The 22257-nt window shown below is 38.7% G+C and overlaps 1 protein-coding gene across 7 annotated transcripts in view; it reads left to right on the forward strand.

Annotated features, from left to right (window-relative positions):
* The window catches only part of hdac5 (histone deacetylase 5), a 338912-nt gene extending 321491 nt beyond the window's left edge, over positions 1 to 17421 (forward strand). For all 7 annotated transcript variants that reach the window (XM_072249379.1, XM_072249378.1, XM_072249377.1 and 4 more), the window contains 5 exons: positions 100 to 218; positions 4956 to 5089; positions 5539 to 5623; positions 7485 to 7638; positions 13724 to 17421. In XM_072249379.1, the coding sequence (XP_072105480.1) occupies positions 100 to 218; positions 4956 to 5089; positions 5539 to 5623; positions 7485 to 7638; positions 13724 to 13763 (532 nt within the window). In that variant the 3' untranslated portion in view covers positions 13764 to 17421. The remainder of the gene's footprint in view (positions 1 to 99; positions 219 to 4955; positions 5090 to 5538; positions 5624 to 7484; positions 7639 to 13723) is intronic.
* The last annotated feature ends 4836 nt before the right edge of the window (positions 17422 to 22257 follow it).

A 22257-nucleotide genomic window follows, 5' to 3' on the forward strand; every position in this document is an offset into this window, starting at 1 on the left:
ATTTTAATTGTTAAAAGCATAAATTCTCCAGAAAAGAAGTCCTTCTTAGTGGATTTACTTATTTTCCCTTGCATAGAATGTGTTTTGATTTTTTTTTAGGACGGTTGTGATGCCCATAGCCAGTGAGTTTTCCCCTGATGTTGTGTTGGTGTCTGCTGGTTTTGATGCTGTCGAAGGACATCCCTCACCTCTTGGTGGATACTCTGCGACAGCCAAGTGTAAGTTGGAACACTGTGACTGTATACTATGCTGTATGACTCCATGACTATATAGTGTAATCTGAGAACGCAAACAACAGGAATTCTGCAGATGCTGGAAATTCAAGCAACACACATCAAAGTTGCTGGTGAACGCAGCAGGCCAGGCAGCATCTCTAGGAAGAGGTACAGTCGACGTTTCGGGCCGAGACCCTTCGTCAGGACTAACTGAAGAAAGAGCTAGTAAGAGATTTAAGAGGGGGAGGGGGAGATCCTTCTGCTAATGCCCCACCTCCCCCTCGTACCCCATCTGTTATTTATATACACACATTCTTTCTCTCTCTCCTTTTTCTCCCTCTGACTATACCCCTTGCCCATCCTCTGGGCTTTTCCCCCCCTCTCCCCCTTTTCCTTCTCCCTGGGAGCTCCTCCCACTTGCTCCAAACTAAAGGTGTAGCTATGGGCACCCGCATGGGTCCGAGCTATGCCTGCTTTTTTGTTGGCTTTGTGGAACAATCTATGTTCCAAACCTATTCTGGTATCTGTCCCCCACCTTTCCTTCGCTACATCGACGACTGCATTGGCGCTGATTCCTGCACGCATGCAGAGCTCGTTGACTTTATTAACTTTGTCTCCAACTTTCACCCTGCCCTCAAGTTTACCTGGTCCATTTCCGACACCTCCCTCCCCTTTCTAGATCTTTCTGTCTCTGTCTCTGCAGACAGCTTATCTACCGATGTCTACTATAAGCCTACTGACTCTCACAGCTATCTGGGTTATTCCTCTTCTCACCCTGTCTCTTGCAAAAATGCCATCCCCTTCTCGTAATTCCTCCGTCTCCGCCGCATCTGCTCTCAGGATGAGGCTTTTCATTCCAGGACGAAGGAGAAGTCCTTTTTAAAGAAAGGGGTTTCCCTTCCTCCACCATCAACTCTGCTCTCAAATGCATCTCCCCCATTTCATGCACATCTGCTCTCACTCCATCCTCCCGCCACTCCACTAGGAATAGGGTTCCCCTGGTCCTCACCTACCACCCCACCAGCCTCCGGGTCCAACATATTATTCTCCGTAACTTCCGCCACTTCCAACGGGACCCCACCACTAAGCACATCTTTCCCTCCCCCCCCCCCCCCCGCTTTCCACAAGGATCACTCCCTACGCGACTCCCTTGTCCGTCCCCCCTATCCCTCCCCACTGATCTCCCTCCTAGCACTTATCCTTGTAAGCGGAACAAGTGCTACACATGCCCTTACACTTCCTCCCTTACCACCATTCAGGGCCCCAGACAGTCCTTCCAGGTGAGGCGACACTTCACCTGTGAGTCGACTGGGGTGATATACTGCGTCCAGTGCTCCCGATGTGGCCTTCTATATATTGGCGAGACCCGACGCAGACTGGGAGATCATTTCGCTGAACACCTACGCTCTGTCCGCCAGAGAAAGCAGGATCTCCCAGTGGCCACACATTTTAATTCCACATCCCATTCCCATATGTCTATCCACGGCCTCCTCTACTGTAAAGATGAAGCAACACTCAGGTTGGAGGAACAACACCTTATATTCCGTCTGGGTAGCCTCCAACCTGATGGCATGAACATCGACTTTTCTAACTTCTGCTAATGCCCCACCTCCCCCTCGTACCCCATCTGTTACTTATTTTTATACACACATTCTTTCTCTCACTCTCCTTTTTCTCCCTCTGTCCCTCTGACTATACCCCTTGCCCATCCTCTAGGTTTCCCCCCCTCCCCCTTTTCCTTCTCCCCGGACCTCCTGTCCCATGATCCTCTCATATCCCTTTTGCCAATCACCTGTCCAGCTCTTGGCTCCATCCCTCCCCCTCCTGTCTTCTCCTATCATTTTGGATCTCCCCCTCCCCCTCCCACTTTCAAATCTCTTACTAGCTCTTCAGTTAGTCCTGACGAAGGGTCTCGGCCCGAAATGTCGACTGTACCTCTTCCTAGAGATGCTGCCTGGCCTGCTGCGTTCACCAGCAACTTTGATGTGTGTTGCTAGTGTAATCTGAGGTTACTTTGGAGATCAGCATATTATTTGTGAGACCTTTATCAATTTCTAGATTGGGGTCAGTGGGGAAAAAATCTGCCAAGTCATTGGGTTATTGGTATTCTGCACTAGACAGTATGACGTCTTGAGTTTTTTGTATTTTTTCTGTTGTCACTGACTACTTCATTAGTCAGGATTGATTTCAAGAGCTGCTGGATAATGTTGCAGCTCTATAAAACTCTGGTTAGACCACACTTAGAGTATTGAGTTCAGTTCTAGTCACCTCTTTATAAGAAGGATGTTACATATGAAGGATGTGGAAGCTTCAGAGAGGGTGCAGAGGAGATATACCAGAATCCTGCCTCGATAAGAGAGCATGTCTCATGAGATTTCCATGAGTGCATTTGTTATGATTCCTCCGCAATTTAAAGCATTGCTGCTTTAATCACTGCAGTCATCACTGTTTTGAGATGACAAGAATCTACCATGTTCAAATTCTAGTTTTTGATTCAAAATCAATCAAATATATTTGGACTTCAGTATTTGTTATCTCAGACACAAAATGCTTTAAATATTAAAATACCTTTTCAGATTTAAAAATATAAAATTAGTTTAATCTATTCTCTGCAAAAGTTATTTTATACCCTATTTATTTCAAGCTTGCTTTGTTACATAAAAATATTTCTAACTTATAATTTCCTGCCTTGAGCTTTCAGGCCTATTTCAAAATTACCCAGGACAGCAAGCGATTATATGCTACCAGTAACTTTTTTCAAAAAAGTCAATGATTCTGCCTTCATCTTCTTGACTGTGACTGCATACAGGGAAAACTGAAGTATAATGAGACAAGTGCATATAATGTTGATTTGGATAATTTTCACATTTTGAAAGTATTGTCCAAATTTTAAGTTACATAACAGTTGGATGTAAATATTAATAAGGTAACAGAAAAATATCAATGTTAAATTACCGAATGTAAGATTTACAGTAATATATCTTTGGTTTGAAATCCTTAAGACAGGCATTCAAGAATTGGATACTGTTACTTACAGCACAGTTTCCAATTCACTTTGCTCACATACAGGTTTTTAACATGGTAGAAGTGTAATAAACAGAAGCTAGTTTATTAACATTAACACCTCATGATCTTACCTGAACTATAAAAGTAGCTGTAGAGAGACTTCTTCAATAAACCTAGAGATACTTATATAGAAAGTACTATTCTTTCCCATGTGCACGCAATAAGCTTCCTGCAAAAGTACGCATTTTAAAACAAAACTATTAATGGTTTTATACTGTATAAGCCTTTATTGAGCAAAGTTAATAGACACTAGACACTAAATTGATTATTACTCATTAAAATGTTAAAAAAGCTTATTTGATAAGATGTAATGATCTGTACTGTGTTAATTCTTTCATTTTCCAGAATTAGATTAAAGGTAGCAGTTTGAAGAAAGCATTCAAATATACCAATATATTGGTCACATTGCATAGAAATATTTTGATATATCCATTAAGTTTCTTTAAAAGTACATAGATAAAATTTGATTATATTTAATTGTAGTTGAAATACAACTTGGGAAGTATATCATGTCCCTTGCCATGGACTGTGGAATTAAAACCAGAGGTTATTAAGGTCAAGTGCAGAAAAAAAATTACTGATATTTTGGCAAGCAGGATAGTGAGTAGCTTCAATGCCATGAGTTTGTTTACCCATTAAATATGTTTTCATTGTGCAATTTAATGTCATCCAGTTTATCATTCAACCTTCGTACAAATTTATGGATTGTGTATTGTAGTGAAAGTGGAAAACCATGGAAGTTGTGACCTAATGGAATGTTTGCATTCAGTGTTTATCTTATTAGCCTTTCAAGGACTGAAATGAAATGAACTCAAATGTGTAATTCAGAAGAACTCCATATAACAAGGAGTAGTTTTTTTGTATTCTATAGTTTTAATTTACAATAATTAATACATTGAACTTCTATCAATAATCTATAATTTTGTGATAAACTCTGTCATTGAAGTCAGGCAATATCTGTAGGCAAACAAAAACAAATACTGTAAGAACTGGGGAAAGAGAAACCAGTTAACATTTCAAGTCAAAGACCCTTTCAATAGATGCTGCTTGACTGGCTGAGTTCTTTCAGCATTTCTGTTTGAGCTTCCAGCATCTGCAATTTTATTTGTTTTCTGATATTTATAAGTATCTTCATGAGTTTGTTAATGAATGAGAGGTCATTAAATCTAACAAATGTGACAGCTATAAAGCTTAACAAAATTACCTTATACATCATCATAATTATTGCAGATGATATTTGACAGCTAACAGAAATGCTTTTACGTTTTGTTGTAGTTCCTATCAGATTAAATAAAGGTTAATAACTTGTTAGCATGAATAAAGTACTTCTTCCTAAAGATTCTCCCCTTATCAATAATATTAAGCATGCTACATAGCAGCAGCTATACCTGTTTTCCAATTTCAAAACTTAGCCCTGTCTAACTCATTGGACTACTTTATAAAGCCATTATGTAATGTTCTTGGTGGTACTAAGAGGGAATAAATTTTTAGGCTTTTGTATGTGCTTTTGTTTTCAGAAGATGGGACAAGCATGATCCATATTTTAATTATTGTAATTATGTTCAAGGGCATGATGTCAATTCATGATGTATCATCAAAATATTTCTGTATAACATAACTTCTCAAAATGTTTTCACAACTAATCTGTATACTTCATGTGTGTTTCTTTCTCAGGTTTTGGCTACCTGACCAAACAGCTGATGAAGTTAGCTGCAGGACGTGTGGTTCTTGCCTTGGAAGGAGGACATGATCTCACTGCCATCTGTGATGCATCTGAAGCCTGTGTATCAGCCCTGCTGGGTAATGAGGTATGCAGAACAGTCAAAATCAAAACCAGATCGTGTTGTAAAGATACATTTTTAACAGCAGAGGTGCTAAACTGACAATTGTTTTTTGATATATTGATGCATTCAATGCGCTTTGAAAGGTAATATAACATTAAATGAAATGGAAGAGTCACAGCTGAAATCACTTTTAGTCCATAGAATATTTGAATTTTACCATAACTTTTTTCTTTTTCATAAACATGTCTGCTTGTAATTTATAACTAATTGAATGTCCTTTACAAGTTCAATTAATAGAAGGCAGTGGCTTTTGCCCCTTAATGCTGTCCGTAAATTATGAAATTTGATCCTTTTCCTCTGACATAAATTACCTTGTAAGTTTTACTTCCTTGTTACCTACCAGTGCTAGAATAATTAATGTATATATGTATATATAAAATTTATACCTTGTTTTTTTAAATAAATCTTACCAGCTGGATCCTCTGCCTCAAGAAATACTTCAGCAAAAACCCAATGCAAATGCAGTAGCATCACTAGAGAAGGTGATTGAGATTCAAAGTAAGTTTTTGCTCTAAGTAACCTCTTAATGTTCTCGTTGATGTACTGCTTATGGACAGGAATGTTAGAAATTACATTAGTAAGCTCCTTAATACAGTCGGCCCTCCTTATCTGCAAATTCCGCATGCGCAAATTCAACCAACCGCGAACCGAGAAAACCCGGAAGTGCTCTTCCAGCACTTGTTGTTCGAACATGTACAGACTTTTTTTTCTTGTCATTATTCCCTAAACAATGCAGTATAACAACTATTTACATAGCATTTACATTGTATTAGGTATTATAAGTAATCTAGAGATGATTTAAAGTATACGGGAGGATGTGCGTAGGTTATCGTGGATCGGGATCGAAAAAAAACTGGAAGTTCTCTTACTAAGTAAGTCAGAACAGGTACATCCGGTATTATTTAGCGTCAGTTAGTCAAACATTTGTCTTAGTATATAGTATAAATTTTACCTTTCTATGCATATAAAACACTTAAGAAACGTATGTTTCAGCGCCAGGCTCGGGAACTGAAATTCCCGAGTTCGATCCAGTGACAGATCGCTCCTGAGCGTGCTCTCCATCCGTGCCGGGTTGATGTGGAGGATCAAGAACCCAAAACCCAATAATGAAACAACTGTGTTGCTTAGTAATAATTGTAGCTTTCATCGGGGCAGGGCCTTTCTCACTTTATCCTTTAAAATTGTTCCAGTCGTTGACCGACTGTAACCTAACGCTTTTCCAATGACTGATGGCGTTTCACCTCTTTCCGATCACTTTATTATTTCCACTTTATTTTAAATCGTGATGGTGATTATTTTCGTGAACAGAAACACGGCAGATTCAGAGCTCCGCTGCCGGGTCCTAGTGTCCACCACACTGAGAGAAGTTAAATAAGGTCCGGGGTTCCGCTGGGTCCTAAAGGTCCACCGCATTGAGACTGGTTGAATAAGGGACTTGAGCATCTGTGTTTTTTGGTACCCGCGAGGGGTCCCAGAACCAATCCCTCGTGGAAAAGGAGGGCCAACTGTACTTCCTCTTCACCACAACAGTGGCTTGGTAGCAACATTGTAATAAAATTGATCCGATGATGGTGCCTTGAAAATGTTTTCCTTGTAGCTTCAGAGCAACCATGCACATATAAGCTATCAGCCACGCAAACGTAAAACTGCCATTAATTCTGAGGGCACAGTATGCCATATGAATGTTCTTACATTACAGAGCTCCATAAATCATTTATTTCCGTAAACATCAAGAGCCACAAATTAGGTTGTCCTTGCATGTTTGCAATTGATCAATAGCCTCAAAGGGGCAGCCATTGCTGTGTTGCCAAACGTGCTCTGAAATCTACACTGCATTATAAACAGAACAGTCCCCTGACATTTGTAAAACTGCCTCCATCTGAAGCAATTCATATGCAGCTATAAAATGGGCCTAAGTTGTATAGATTGGCAATAGTAGAACCAATGCCATCCTGACTCACTTTTTGTAAATGACACAACCTTCTCCCAGTGATTGCTTGGTAAAGTCTGTATTAAAATAAACAAAGACCAGAAGATTACTGTTCGATCCGAATGTATGCTCATTGGATGGATTCCCTAATTTGGGCATCTTTAGAATAAGATTGCCAATGGGAAATTATCCTTTCCAGAATGTGCAGTGAGATTATGATTCTGTGCTTTATCTCAAACTCCTCTGCCTTGATTGAAGAAAGGAGATTTCTTGAATACTTACTGCATATATAGTCTTGTATCTTTTTGCAGCAATGATAGGTACACCATATGCACAATAGTTGCACTATATACATGAGCTGCAGTTGTTTATGTCCCATTAATGAGAAAACTTGACAAATTTTCCAAGCATTGATAATTTGACTTTCAGGCAAACACTGGAGTTCGGTGAAGCGTTTTGCTTCCACAGTGAGTTACTCCCTACTGGAGGCCCAAAAGCACGAGAAAGAAGAAGCAGCAACTGTTACAGCATTAGCCTCTCTGACAGTAGACACCGAGCAGAGCAGTTCTGAACCAGAGGCCAGGTAATTATTTCATCTCTTTCCTAATGAATAAGAATCGGAGCAAAAGCTGCAAAGCAAGATGAAAACAAAAAATGATGGAAGCACTCATGAGGTTGAGCAGCAGCAGTGGGGACAGAAACACTTGAAGTTTCATTTTTGGGTCAAGGATCCTTCAAAGTGAAAAAATAGCAGTTAGCACGATGCTATAACCATTCTGGGTGTCAGAGTTTAATTACAACACTGTCTGTAAGTAGCCTCTGTATGTCATCCCTGTGGAATGCATGGGTTTTCCTCAAGTGCTCCAGTTTCCTTCCACAGCCCAAACATGTACCGGTTAGATTAATCCCTGAATTATATTAAGGTTAATTGGGTTGTCGGGGGTTGCATGGGCCGAAGGGCCTACTCCGCGCAGTATCCCTAAGTAGATAAGTAAATAAAATAAATCCCAAGAGCTACAACATGCCCAGAGCATAGACTGAGGTGTTGTTCTTTGCACTTGCATTGGGCATTGTTGGAGCAATACAAGAGTCATAGATTAATAAAGCACGGCCCAAGAATCTGTGCCCCACCCAGCTCGTTCCAATTTCCTGCATTCCATCCATGCCCCTGTCAGCCCCAAACCCCACTTACCAAGTGCTGCTTAAATGATACTATTGTACCTTCCTCAACCACTTCTTCTGGCAGCTTGTTCCATATACCTGCCACTCTCTGCATGAAAATGTTGTCCCTCAGCTCCCTTTTAAATCTTTCCTCTCGCACTGTCATCTAATCCCTCTAGTTCTGCATGTCAGCTAGTTTTGCACTTCCCTACCCTGGAGAAAAGACTTACCATCCACATTATCTATACCTCTCATAATGTTAAAAGTTTCTATAAGGTCCCCTCATTCTCCTACACTTCAAGAAATAAAGATTTGGCCTGACCAAGCTCTCCCTGTAACTTTAGCCCTCTACTCTGGCAACATCTTCATAAATCTTTTATGCACTCTTTCCAACTTAAATACATCTTTCCTATAACTGGATGACCAGAACTGTCCACAGGACTCCAAGTGTGGCCTCACTTATACAATTGCGACATAATGCCCCTACTCCTATACTTAATGCCCTGACTGATGAAGGCCAGGGTACTAAATTCCTTTTTCACCACACTGTCTACCTATGGTACCATTTTCAACAAGCTGTGTACTTGTACTCTTAAGTCCCTCTGTTCCGTTACACTCCCTAGCACCTTTCCATTAATAAGGTAAATCCTATGCTGGTTTAACTTTCCAAAATGCATCACTTCACATTTAACTGTATTGAAATGCACTTGCAACTCCTCAACCCACTTCCCTAACTGACCCAGGTCACCTTTAATCCATAATAACCTTCTTCACTATTAACAGCACTTAAGTTCATGTCATCCACAAACTTATTGATCAAACCTTGCGCTTTTGCCTTCAAATCAATTTATATAAATAAGGAATAATAAAGGGGCGGAGTGGGATGGAGAATTTAACTGATAGGCAGCTAGAAACTCAGGATACCCCTTGTAAACTGAATGGAGATTTTCTGCAAAACTGTCACTAAATCTGCATTTTGTCAAAGAAGAGGGGACCACATTGTGAGAGGTGCAAGTTAATAGCTGCTTCACAAGGAAGGACTTTTTGGGTCTCTGTATGCTGGGAAGGAAAGTGATAAAACAGCAGGTTTGTCATTGTTCCGTACTTCCATGGGAAAGGGAATTCTTGGTGGAAGTGAAGAGTGATCCAGGTGTAGTTATGGAGGGAATGGTCCTTCAGGATACTGAAGAGAAAAATGAGAAGATACAGTCCTGTGCAAAAGTCGTAGGCATATGTTAAAAAAAATCTCTAAAGCAAAGATGCTTTAAAAAAATTATGTGAAATGTTTCTAAATATCAAAAAAAATTACCATGAAGGGCAGTGAACAGTAAAATACTAAAGCAAATCAATATTTGGTGTGACCACCCTTTGCCTTTGAAACTGCATCTGTTTTCTTTGGTACACTGTCGTGCAGTTGTATAAGAAATTCAGCTGATAAGTTGTTCCAAGCATCTTGGAGAACTTCCCACAGTTCTTCTGCAGACTTTGGCTGTCTTGCTTGTTTCGGTCTCCCCAGCTAATCCCAGACAGCCTCAATGCTGTTGAGATCAGGGCTCTGTGGAGGCCACACCATCTGAAACCTTATAAAAATCTGGAGTGCCTAAGACTTTTGCTCATTACTGTATCTGGTTGAATCTGACTAAAGTAGGCAGAGGATGATCTGTTCAATATAGAGGCTGGTAGCATTGAAGGTGGGGCAGGAGGAATCTCATCCTTGTGCTGGCTGGGAGCAGCAGTGTGAGAAGTAGAGAAGCAGTTCAGAAGTCTTGAGTTTCGAGGAGGGGAAAAGTTGTGGTTAATGAAAAGAAAGACAGCCGTAAGGCACTCATATGGAAAGTCTCAGAGTCAGAGCATGTACAACAGAGATAACAAAGTTAAAAGAATGGAATAAAGTTTTTACAAGGAAATGTACTGAAAGTTGTTGTAGTCACAATTGCAGCAGGAGCTAAAAAGGTTATTAATACTAGACAACGGGGTGACCCGTTGGGGCACACTTTGAGACAAGGATAGTGCAGTCTGAGGTGACCAGAATGAACATTAAATTTTCCTGAATGCTATTGGTATCGCTTTGCTTTGGAAACTGAAGTAGAAAACCTCAGTTTATTAAAGAAGAACGATGCGTAGCAAAGCAAATATAGCTCCTCATTTAACGAAGGACACTTTTAATGGCATCATTTCTGGTTTATCTGCCACCCTCGTGCCTCTCATTGTCATTCTGGAGACGTGCAGCCCTTTCATCCCCTGTCTCTTCATCTCTTCTGTTTATTCTTTGTCTCTGATCCTGGAGACGTCCATGCTTCTCCTCTTCTATCTCCCTTCTCTCGTCTTATTTTGTCCTGACTCTTTTTGATCCTGGAGTCCCTGGCCTCATCCGATTCTTGTTCTCTCCCTCGCCTTGCTGCTTCCCACCGACGTTTGGTGTCATCTCTTGACCGTAATGTCTCCCTTCCCTTTCCACGTGGCATAATTAGGCTGACCATTTTTTTTTTACCCTAATGCTGGATAGAAGATATGAAGCACTAACACCAAAGGATGCTGATTATTCTTGATGTGGTTGACGCTCTCCTAAATGGACGTGATATAGTCCTCTGACTGCAGCAAAGGATTTTATGAGTGTCTCAAAGTACGTCATTACAATAAGATGTAATTATCTCTTATTGATGGGTGGCAGTTAGATCTGTCCCAATCCTGCACATGCTGATGGTGATTAGCAGAATGTGACCCCTCGAAATAGAGCTGCTCTGCCCTTTTGCTCCGGTAGGTGTCGCTGCTGAGGCTGGCCGTGCACATTGCATCGGGCTGTCCGATTTCCATAATGGCCGATCAGCTCTCGGGTGAAAGTCAGTCTGTTGATTTTTTGGCGAATGAGCAACTTTATACGAATATATAACCCTGAACTTTGCCTGCATTCTGTAAGTTAGCTCATTTTAATTCAATTTAGCCAAAAAAAGTGCCGCTGTATGCGCATTTTGTGCTGATTGGAGGTCACAGACAGAGCATGAGAGTTTTAGTATTATATAGATTAGTTGGAAAGGATTATGGTACGTGGTCTGAATAAATGAGAAAATGGGTATTTCCCACAGTGCTAACCCAGTGCTATGCTTACCTCTTAGTTTCTCAGTAAAGTGGTAGGCATAGCTTGAGCCTGTGCAAGATTCTATAGCTAAAACTTTGATTTTGAGAAACTAATTGATTTGAAGGGGAAGTTGCTTAATGCAAGAGCAGGTACAACCAGATGGAAAAAAAGACTATTGATGGAAGATCTCTCTTTGTAACTGCTGCTTTTTAAAGGAATCATTATCTTGACAACGTGGGTCTGCACATCTCATAGAAATTCCCTCTGCTTTCTCCACCTTTACCATTCTCTGCAACGTTAAAACTCCTCATATTCTGTCACTTTTCCAGTTCTGATGACCCAAACATTGGTTTGATTTTTTTTTTCCTCTGCTCTTGCTGCTTAATCTGCTGAATGTTACCAATTTTTTTTTTGCTATGGTTATTTCTAAATAATAGAAGAGATGCTAAATTGATTTTATGTAGAGTTTACCTATGTTTTTAATCCAGTGAAATTTTTCATCTATCCTTGGCTTTAGCTAATTAGTAGGCCTCTACAGGTTTTCTCTCAATCAAAATTCCAATTCGGACAAAATCTTTTTGTGGGGATCTTGTATTTTGTTCATGAGTGTTTTGATGATCTGGTCCTCTTGGTCACTGGGCTTTCAGTTCTTAATATGACAGAAGAACCTCCCAGCATGAAGTAATTGGTAAATTTGTTGCCAGCACAGACATAAAACTCTTGTCATTAATTCCTACTGGCGGCATCTTAAAATCTTCTGTGTTCAGATTTTCTAGCAAATGTTGAAGTTACACTATAAGAAGCGTCTAGTAGACATTGTAATGTTTAAGTCTAAATGCAATGCCAAGTGGCAGAGCCACCAGCAAACCTGGAAGTAAATCTTATTAACTATATTCATGGTTTTATTTGATTGATGACACTTTGTGATTCCCTTTAAATGGTGCTTTTGATGTTCCAGCCCACTTCTGTCAGTACACACTGACGAGAGAAGTGATTTTGAGGGAAGAGATTTTTACCATAAGCAGTGTTGTATGAATTTGGAAACTGTTTTAGATTGTAGCTTGATTGGTATTTTGAATCAAGCTTTCTCCAAACGTCAAGTTAGTTAAAGTTGTTCAATTTACAAGATTTTCATTTTCAGTATCCAAACTGGCTACTTATGACAATGACAAAGACTACAGAAATGCTGATAGCTACTTTGGCAGTTTTTAACTGCTGCATGCTTCATCATTTTTGGCCTGGATTGTGCTGGATGTGAACCTTGTCTTATGTTGACTACTCTTAGGTAGTCCCATGGTCACAGAGCCTCCAGTGTCCACCCAGTGCCACAACCAATCGATAAAGTAGAACAATCTGTCAGCAGTGACTAGGCCACAGGTAATTTAAACTAAGGCCTTGCTTGCAGACCACCCTAATGGCTTTGTGTTAGCACATGCTACTAAAGGTCTTTGTTAGTTTCTGAATGAATCTAGTGATTGGAAACAGCAAAATAAAATATGTAAATAATTTTAAATGGTGAATAAAATTATTAGTGAATTTGCATAAAACCACATTAAAATTGTAAGTTCACTCAAGATAATTAAAATAGTTAAAAACTTATCTTCACTTTTTAGTGAGGTGTCTAATGCACCCACATGTTCTGTGCCATGGAAATTTGGAGTATGTTGACGCATACATTTTAGCCAGGCACTGATTTTCCAGGTAGCTGTCAGTACAATCCAGTTTATTGGAGTTCAATTCATCATGAGTCAATTCCATCATTGAAATCTGGCAATGTTTTTGACCTTATCTTCACACTTTAAATTGATTGGTTAAGTCTTTTTTTAAAAAAAACTAGGGGAGGGAGGAGGTGGTAAAGAGAGATAATTTTGATTTAATGGGAAGAGCCACCGTTTCTCATAATTTTGCTAAGTGCATAGAATGTTCAATTGAATCTCCATTTCTTTGTCAGCTTTTTAGCCACAATTAAAAGTCATGTGAAAATTAAAATACTGCAGGTGCTGGAAATCAGAAATAAAAACAAAGTACAAAGAGAAACGGTTAACATTTCGGGTCTGAGACTGTTTGTCAGAACTGGAAAAAATGTGCGATCTATTCACCTTCCTCTTCCTCTTTAATAATCTGAAAATATTTAACAATGTAGGGTACCATAACTTAAACTCTACATCTTTAACGAGAAGAACAGTGAATTAAATATGCTGAGTTTATTTTTCACTTTGGAATTTACCATGATAATTTACCATGAAAATAGTTATTTGAATCAGCTGATTTTTTAATATGAAAAGTCTATAAAGATATTAAAGATAACTGAAACTGCAAAGTGCTAAAAACTGATTTATTTTTAAAAGGCACAGTACATGGAAGTTTGAAACATTGTAGGACTCTTCTGGCCACTTCCATTGAGATAAATTAAGACATTATTATTTTTCAGGCAAGGGGACGAACCAATGGAAGAAGAGCCAGCAATGTAAAGTGCCAATGGTCATATTACCGTCACCTGTGTGAATCTTTCTTGTAACCTCCTTTAAAGTCTATCAGACATACAGTGTCCATTGTCTGCCTCTGACAGTGTTATTGTATTGAACTTGAACTGTTGTGGAAAAACATCTAGTCTTCAAGCTAGATTCACTAGCCAATCTGTCTGTATTTGAAGACCTGAAATTGAAGAGTTTAAAGGGACACCGCAGCTTTGTATTTCTTCAAAGTTCATCTGTTCTCCCTTAAGGGAGAATAATGTTTTAAAGGTTACAAAACACTTGAGGCTTTGATTTCAGATCCCTAGCCTAAATGCAGTGGTAAGATATTAGCGTTTGAAATGCTTATGAGAGTTGATGAATCAGCTTCCTAGAGGATGTTGAAAAGCAGGAAAGAAAAAATGATGGAGAGGAAGCAGTATAATAATTTTGTCAGGAAAATTGAAAGGAAATTTGTGCCTTTAAAAAAAAAAAAAAAAAAAAATGGTTGAAACTCACAACTTCATTTTTAAATGCCTTAATTTACATCAATGAAATACTGCTGTTGATTTTTGGAACATAGTCAAAAATGGCATGATCATCTGATTGAAAGATCTTCAGCTGCTTTTAGTCACAGATGAACAACACCCCTCTCTGTATAAACATTTGGTTTATTTATTTCTTTTTGTAAAATTTCTTAAACTTTATTTGTGTATTTGCTGATGACCAACTGTTTCAGTTTAGTTGTGTAAATACTCTTGTAATATGTCCTTTCAAGTTCTCCAGTTGCCGTTTGAAGAACCCTAATTTTGGTTTCCTTCTTTGTTACCTTAAAGTTTTAAAATTTGAAAAGAGAGGTTAACACAATATAATTTTCATACAATTTTATTGTTTATATATTCAGAAAATTGTTATTTTTGTCTTTTTTTTACTCCTAATATGTTTAACAGGCTTGTAGTTTCTGCTGGGTAAGGTGGTTTGCTGTTTGCTTTCTGTATTGAGGTTCACCTGGCAAGGAGAACTAAACTGAGCTCTTTGGACTGCAGGTCTAACATTGGAATATTTTCAGCTGAACTTCAGAGGTCCTTGTAATCATTTTCCTTCACAAAACGTAGTGTTTAATTTGAGCACCAAGCTCAGAGAATTCATATTTCAATCAAGAAGGCTATAAATGATGTATGTTTATCTCAATGCTTTTCTAAAATTAGAAGGCAAACTAATTAAGTCAGCCGGATTTTAAAAGAGCGGGTACAACGATTGTTGAATTGTAGCACTAAATGTAATGTCCAGATGGAAGCAAATTGATAACCTTGATAATTTTGTGTGACTGAATTGATGCATTTAGCAGTAGGAATTCTATTAGATACATGCTTTTTAAAGGCTTACAGAAGACAGCTATGTACTCATGTGAATGTAGTAGTTAAACAGCGGATGGGGGATTTCACTCTTTCATTGAACAGTAAATGGTAAAATAGATTATTTTTCTGTTTTTAAAAAGTCAGAACATTTTACTGCCTTGGCAGGGAATTCAAAACATGACAATATAGTTGATTAACAAGCCATTTGCAAACGCTGGTAAAATAATGAAGGAGTTTCTCAAAACTGGTTTATGCAAAATCTTAAATATTTAATAATGTAAAGGTTAGAGAGAAGTAGGCTTTATAGTTTCACCAGTAGAGAAAAGTTGGGTTATTTGATGAGAACTAAGTGAGAGACACCAAGACTGAATGAATGTTTGTGAACATCGTCCTGTCATTAAATCAATAGTTACAAAAATATACCATCAAAGAGATGACAGACAGGACCTGTGTTAAGCATGGTAGTAGTTGTTTCAATAGACAGACAGCTATAAGATTGATTCAGTGAATCTGTAAATGATTGAAGTGAAAGGCTGGGCCTCTCAATACAGGTTAATTAAGAATTGCTGCCGTACTTGGGTTGGCCATAGAAGGTAAAAGAAGTGCAGCCATGCATTTCACAACAGTAAAATGAAGCTTTACTTGCCATCTGCAACATTGGCGTGAATTTTGTAAAATGGTGTTTTTTTTCACGCAAGCAGCTTGGTATTGATGTATTTTAGTAAACAAAATATATTTTACATTTTTAGCTTGAAAACATACAATATAAATAATTGTATATATAGAATATATTGTTTAAATTCATAGATTTGCTGCTGTTTGGGTGGATTAAATACTATAACTTTTTCAATAATGACTTTGGGTGGATATAGTAATGTTAAAGTCTCAGCTGGAATGCAGTTGAAAATTCCAGTTTTAATAGTTATTGCGTACATTCCTCTTTCAGTTTTAGTTGAATCCCGTTTTCATTCCTCTATTTATGAAGTGATGGAAAGTTTTAATAAGAAGTTGCTTTGATTTTAAGGTCCACTGGATGGGCTTTTCTGACCATAAGAATGCTGCAGCGTATTAGCTTTCAAGATGAAAGGAGCGATTTCATTTGATAAAGATAGTGTGATTTGATATGAAATATGGACTTTATGGTGACCTTAAGTGTACAAGACTGGGGTAAAGATGGGAGGTGGTTTAAATTATTTGTTCAGATCTTAATGTTTGTACAAAAATTGTGCTGTTACATTGTTTTAAATACAGTTTAAAGATAAATATAACATAACTGCTCAGCTGTAAGATGGAGGAGGTGATGTGTTTTAAACAGTGAAACTGGGTTTCCTGTACAAATATTGATTTTTCCAATGTGTGCCTCGTGTCTGGAAAATGCTTCTTCCAGAGCCCACCCTGTAGATTTTAGTGATAGATGGACTTGCTTCATAATTTTCTTTTGTTACATCAAATGCCTTCAACAAAGATTGAAATGCAATACTAAATATAAGTCAAAAGGCCATTCTAATTAATTACCTAGTTTGTATAAGCATTCTAACTGGGAGAGGTGTAGTCATTATTTCCCTTTAGGATTCTTTACAGGTGCAAAGTAACTTTGCCAAAATTCTGTATGCTAGATTTTCCACTAGGGTATAGCTTGGTGTTCAAATGTACAATTTTAATAGACATCTCTGTTGGAGGAACAAAAGCAAGTTTTGATGACAGCTTGCATTACACTGTATAACAGCAAAGTGCAGATATAGCTTGTGTTATTAAAGTGTACTGTGTTGCTTTAACCTTTTCACCATACAGTCTTGGCAACCATAATTGACTATGGAACATTCTTTTCCTGTTGATTTTATTCTGCCTTGATATATATTTGTTCCAATGAGGTAAAAAGCCTTTATCTAGAATCTACTGGAGGATGGATGTATCATGTGGTGAAACAGTCTGTCTGTAACAATTTCCTTGCTATGTTGGCAACAATCTATTTGAATTTATTTTCAAATATATAACTACAAAAACTGTTAAATTTGCATTTAAACCACATTTTATTGTTTTTGTATCCATTGACACCACCCAGTGTCACTAATAGAATTGTCAATAAGTTAAATGTCTGTATTTAGGTGAAGTGCTAAGTGTGTGTATAGTGATTTATTAACAGTATTGTATTGCAGCAGATGTTTATAATTTTTGTCATAATCAAGCTGACGTAAATCTCAAATTTCCTTCTCCCCTCTCACTCCATCTTCCCTTTCTGTATTGTTTGGAGTCCAGTATTTTGTATCATGTTATAACATTTGTGTTTGTGTAAATAAAATAATTTGTTTCTGGCAAAATGTGTTTGTTGCATATCCAATCATCTGACATGTATGTTTAAGAATACACACATTTAACAAAGTTTGAAATGCTGACAGAGAAATGATGTGCGACAGAAAGGAGAAAAATCTTTTCTCTACTGAATAAGGCTGCCCATTTGTGTCAGTGGTCCTGGAATATTTGATATAATTTTGTTCGTGCTGTGAAAATGTTGATAATCCACATGCAGGATGGTGCAGGCTCTGATAGCACAACTGCAATGAGCAGCAATTTGGCTGTTTCATATCAGGATAAAGAATTTGCTGAAGTTGGCACTTCTACTTGTAGTCCAGTGACCTCATTGAAAATTTGTGTGTGTTTGTGAGATAAGGTTCCACTGCACTGCCCTGTACTTTCAAAGCACTCACATATGAAGAATCAAGTATTCAGAACGGTACCAACCTGGCTGAATCAGTACAACTTACTCTTAGTATAATTACAGACCTCAATAATAACCCCAAAAATCAGAAACTTTTATTGATTAGTTTGTAAGGTCATTAGTACTAAGTAAATAGTATTGGATTTCATTGTGGAAGGTTGATACTTTGAGGTACAAAATGCTTTTACTAATTAGTTATCACCATTACAATAAGTATTATAATCTATTTCCTACCCTTGAGAATTTTAAACCCTACATCTCACTGTCCAAACTACTTTGAAACTTGATATTTGGTTTAGGAGGATCTTGTTAGGCAAGACCTATCACTAAATTTTGTCATCCTTTTTCATTCCAACATGTCAATCCCTGAAATATTGATTCATGGTTTCTATAAAATTCTAGGAGTTATTTCTTTGTCATGTAATGTGTTTTAAGCTTATTTACATTTTGAAGTAAAATAAAATTACAATAATTGTTAAGCATACTAATATTTTTACAAGGCTCTGTAAAAACAGCAGTAAATAACTTGAGCAGCATTACATTGTTAAAATCTTTTAATGAATTCTACCAAAAAGGTTCAAGGTTTTTTATCAGTTTCACAGGATGTACAGTGAGCTCAATATGTACTGCAAAATGTACTCCAGTTTTAAGAAATTAAAGCCACCTTTAGAACTAACATTTTCTGTAGTTCCTTCGTACATAAAATCATAGCATATGCATCATCTGACCTTGTCAACCACGAGAATATTATCTTTTACATATGACAAACTAATAAAAGCTGGAAAGATGCCAGAATGATGAATATTCCATTAGTATGAAACTGGTAAGTGGTTAATGCCATTTGAGAAACATACAGTTGAGTACTCCTTATCCAAAATGCTTAGGACCAGAAGTGTTTTAGATTTTGGAATATATAATGAGATAGCTTGGGATCACTATCATTTCCAGCTCTGAATTTGTGTGCTACCGGTAAGCTGTCTTTGTCTTGCACTTGTTTATCACACATGTACTGATGCAGCCATTCAGCATGTTAGATTTTCATCAGCGGCAATCTTGACAAAGTCATCAATGAATTTATCTGCTGCTTCGTGATCAGCAGATGCTTTATCACAACAATGGTAACGTAGTGGTCAGCACTACCCTATTGTAGCTTGTGTCACTCTAGTGTTTGGAGTTCAATTCCAGCACCGTTCGGTAAGAAGTCTCTGTTCGTCCCCCCCTGTGGAATGTGTAAGTGTTCCTTGGGGTACCAGGTAGGTTAATTGGTCATTGTAAATTGTCCTGGGTTGGGTTAGGGTTAATCAGGGTTGTAACTCAAAGGGCCGTAAGGGGTTACTCTCCGCTGTATCACTACATAAAATAAATAAATCTTTTAAAAATGTAAACAACAGGAATTCTGCAGATGCTGGAAATTCAAGCAACACACATCAAAGTTGCTGGTGAACGCAGCAGGCCAGGCAGCATCTCCAGGAAGAGGTACAGTCGACGTTTCAGGCCGAGACCTTTCATCAGGCTTAACGAAGGGTCTCGGCTTGAAACGTCGACTGCACCTCTTCCTAGAGATGCTGCCTGGCCTGCTGCGTTTAAAAATGTAATGTGCCTTTTCATAAATTTCTGCAACCAGCCTGCTGAATATTCACAATTATCTTCAATTTTCAGTTCGTTTTGATAGATCTTTACTCGTTTCATGATCAGCATACCTTTAAGTGGCATATGTTCACTCCGATGCTGATGAATCCATTCTTTTAATACACTATTGAGATCTTCATTTTTCACATTATGTGGTATTTTCAGTTTTTCATTAACTTCTGTTCATTACATGCAACATGTGAAGTCACTTATCAGAAATGTCTGTGGTGTGCAAAGACCTGCCCATCGCCTGGGAATCTACTGAGTGTCTTGTGGAATTTTCCATTTGTGACGTCACGTCAGCATCAAAAAAATGTTTGCATTTTGGAATTTCGGATAAGGGGACTTAATCTGCATTACATTTTGAACAATGAGGAAGCTTAGTAATTGTAAACTTAAAATAAGTGAGACACTATTCAAGAAAGTACTGGCACCTTGATCAACATCCTTGCTTGTCCTACATCAGAAATAGTTTGCTGCTTTTTCTGTTAGGACTGGGTAACAATTATCTACCAGGTTGAATGGTGAACTAAAACAAAGGGACAAACTTACTTGACTTAGTCTTCCCCACTTTCCCTATTGCAGAAGTATCTGTTATGACTGTACTGGGGAAATTCTGTATGGAATCAAAGCCCCCTCTTCAGGACTGGAGCAGCTTGACAAGTTGGTGCAAGGTTTCCACCCAAAACATCCACAATTCATCCCCATCCTTCACCACAGATGCTGCTCAACCTGCTGACTTCCCCCAACAGATTGTTTCTCCAGCACCATCCAAGTCATGCATCATCCTGAATTGGAACTAATTGCTAATCCTTTGTTACCACCAGCTCAAAAATCCAGGAAAACTCCACCCACCACGAGTATATTTTACCAAAAGGACTGCAGGGGTATAAGCAGGTAATTCACTGCGATCTTTCTCCAGAGTAATTAGGTAAGGACAAAAAACTACTGTGATTGAATTCAGAAAGTTGCAAAATGAGCCAGGCAGAAAATCCAAAGTAATTTGTTGGCTTCAAAGCAGACATCCCATCTCTCCCGGAAGTTCTGGTAATCTCCCACATATTGATAGCAGATCTCTGACATCCGCAAATTATGGACAATATCCTGGAAATTGATTTTTTTGAGAGAGAGAGCATGCGCGCCATGGCAGAGTGTTCCAAAAAAAGAAAATATAAAATGTACGTCACCCCAGACTACACTAAAGTGTACCCCTGCCTAATAGGGGTCGGAAATAATGATAGTGTTGCTCGCTACACTGTTTGCAACAGTGACTTTTCTATTTCCCATGGTGGGTTAAGACTGTAAAAGACACGTTGAGGTGAGCTTAACAGGTGTAGTTCGTAACATAGCTAACGTTATTTAAGCTAGCTGGCTAGCTGCAAAGGAGCTACTCTATTGCAGACATCCCACCTCTCCCGGAAGTACTGGAAGTCTCCCGCAAATTGATGGTGCTACCTTCCTGAAATGAGTTTTTGCAGGGTGGGATGGCTGTCAAAGCATTTTAGACCACACTGAGGAATGAAAGGTGTTAGACAGATTCTAGCTATTCTCATTGTGCATGCATTAAGGTTCCTTTAAAGCTCTTTTCCTTTCTGGCTAAAGTCTCTTACTGTTAGCCTGAAGTTCCACAGATCAGTACTGTAAGTGAATGACAGCCCAGCAGTAATGTCCTCGGTCGAATCAAGTTGGAGGATCCCAGCTAAGTACAGTTGGCAGCAGTCCTTACCACTAGCTTCCTCCAATCAGATAGACCAGTTTGAATAAAATATATTCATGTTTGTATGACAACAGTGCAGCTGGAGTCAATTATAATAAGCATGGATGTCTTACAAAATTAATGCTTGCAGTTACTGGAAGTACAGAAAGTTTGGAAAAATGTAATTGGGATACCACAGACAACAGATTTCCCTTTGTCCAATGTAGGCCCAGCAGCTTTGGTTAGGAAAATTATGGTTAATTTAGCTTGGATTCTCTTTAGAAGAGAGAAGCAATCAGACTCTGGGAAAGCATGCAACCAGCATTAATGTGTGAAACTGGTAGATTTGTAGGGATATACTGAGCATGGAGTCACTGCATTGACTCTGGGACTGAGGGTTTGTCCTTTGACCTACACTCAATGAAGTTTAGAAAAGTGGGAGGTCATCTCATTGATTCACAAAAAGAATCTAATAGGGGTTTAAATAAATGGTTGACAACTGTTTCCTCAGGCTGAAGAGTCCAGAACCAGCACTGTGAAGGGACAGTTCCCTTCATGGCTACCTCCTGATTCAAGGTTTTGACCGGAATGGTGACAGTTCCTTCCACTGCTACCCAGTCTCTTGTGACTCCAGTAGAATGAGTGGCTAACCAGCTGAGCCAAATTGATTATGAAGGTTCTGGGGCCCTCTGTTGGTCAGGGTCAACCGTGGATATTGCATCCCAGCTGTCCACATGATATGCAAACCAGTTACACAAGCCAGTGCAGTATGATTATAGAGCAAGCTGTTGCCCATGCAAGGCCTCCCCCTCTCCACGCAGCTGATGAATCCAAAGGAATGGCAGAAACCAATACAGTGTGGCTCCAGTTCCAAATTTTTCCCTCTGTATTTACTTTCGAAGCCTTCCCTATGAGTGGGTATAGCTGCAAGGCAGCGACAGTTTTCCTTCTCGTAGATGAGCTGCCAACCACAGCTGACAAGCCCCATCTGCAGGAAGCGACTGGTTTTAAGGCTCCAGTAAACCCACCTTTGCCCTTTCTTCTGTCAGTAGAAACAGTTCCTCCAGGTTTAGGAGCCACATGTGAAGGCCAGGAGCTCGACTTGGTTGTCAG

The sequence above is a fragment of the Mobula birostris genome, chromosome X (genome assembly GCF_030028105.1).
Source record: "Mobula birostris isolate sMobBir1 chromosome X, sMobBir1.hap1, whole genome shotgun sequence".
NCBI classification, from domain to species: domain Eukaryota; kingdom Metazoa; phylum Chordata; class Chondrichthyes; order Myliobatiformes; family Myliobatidae; genus Mobula; species Mobula birostris.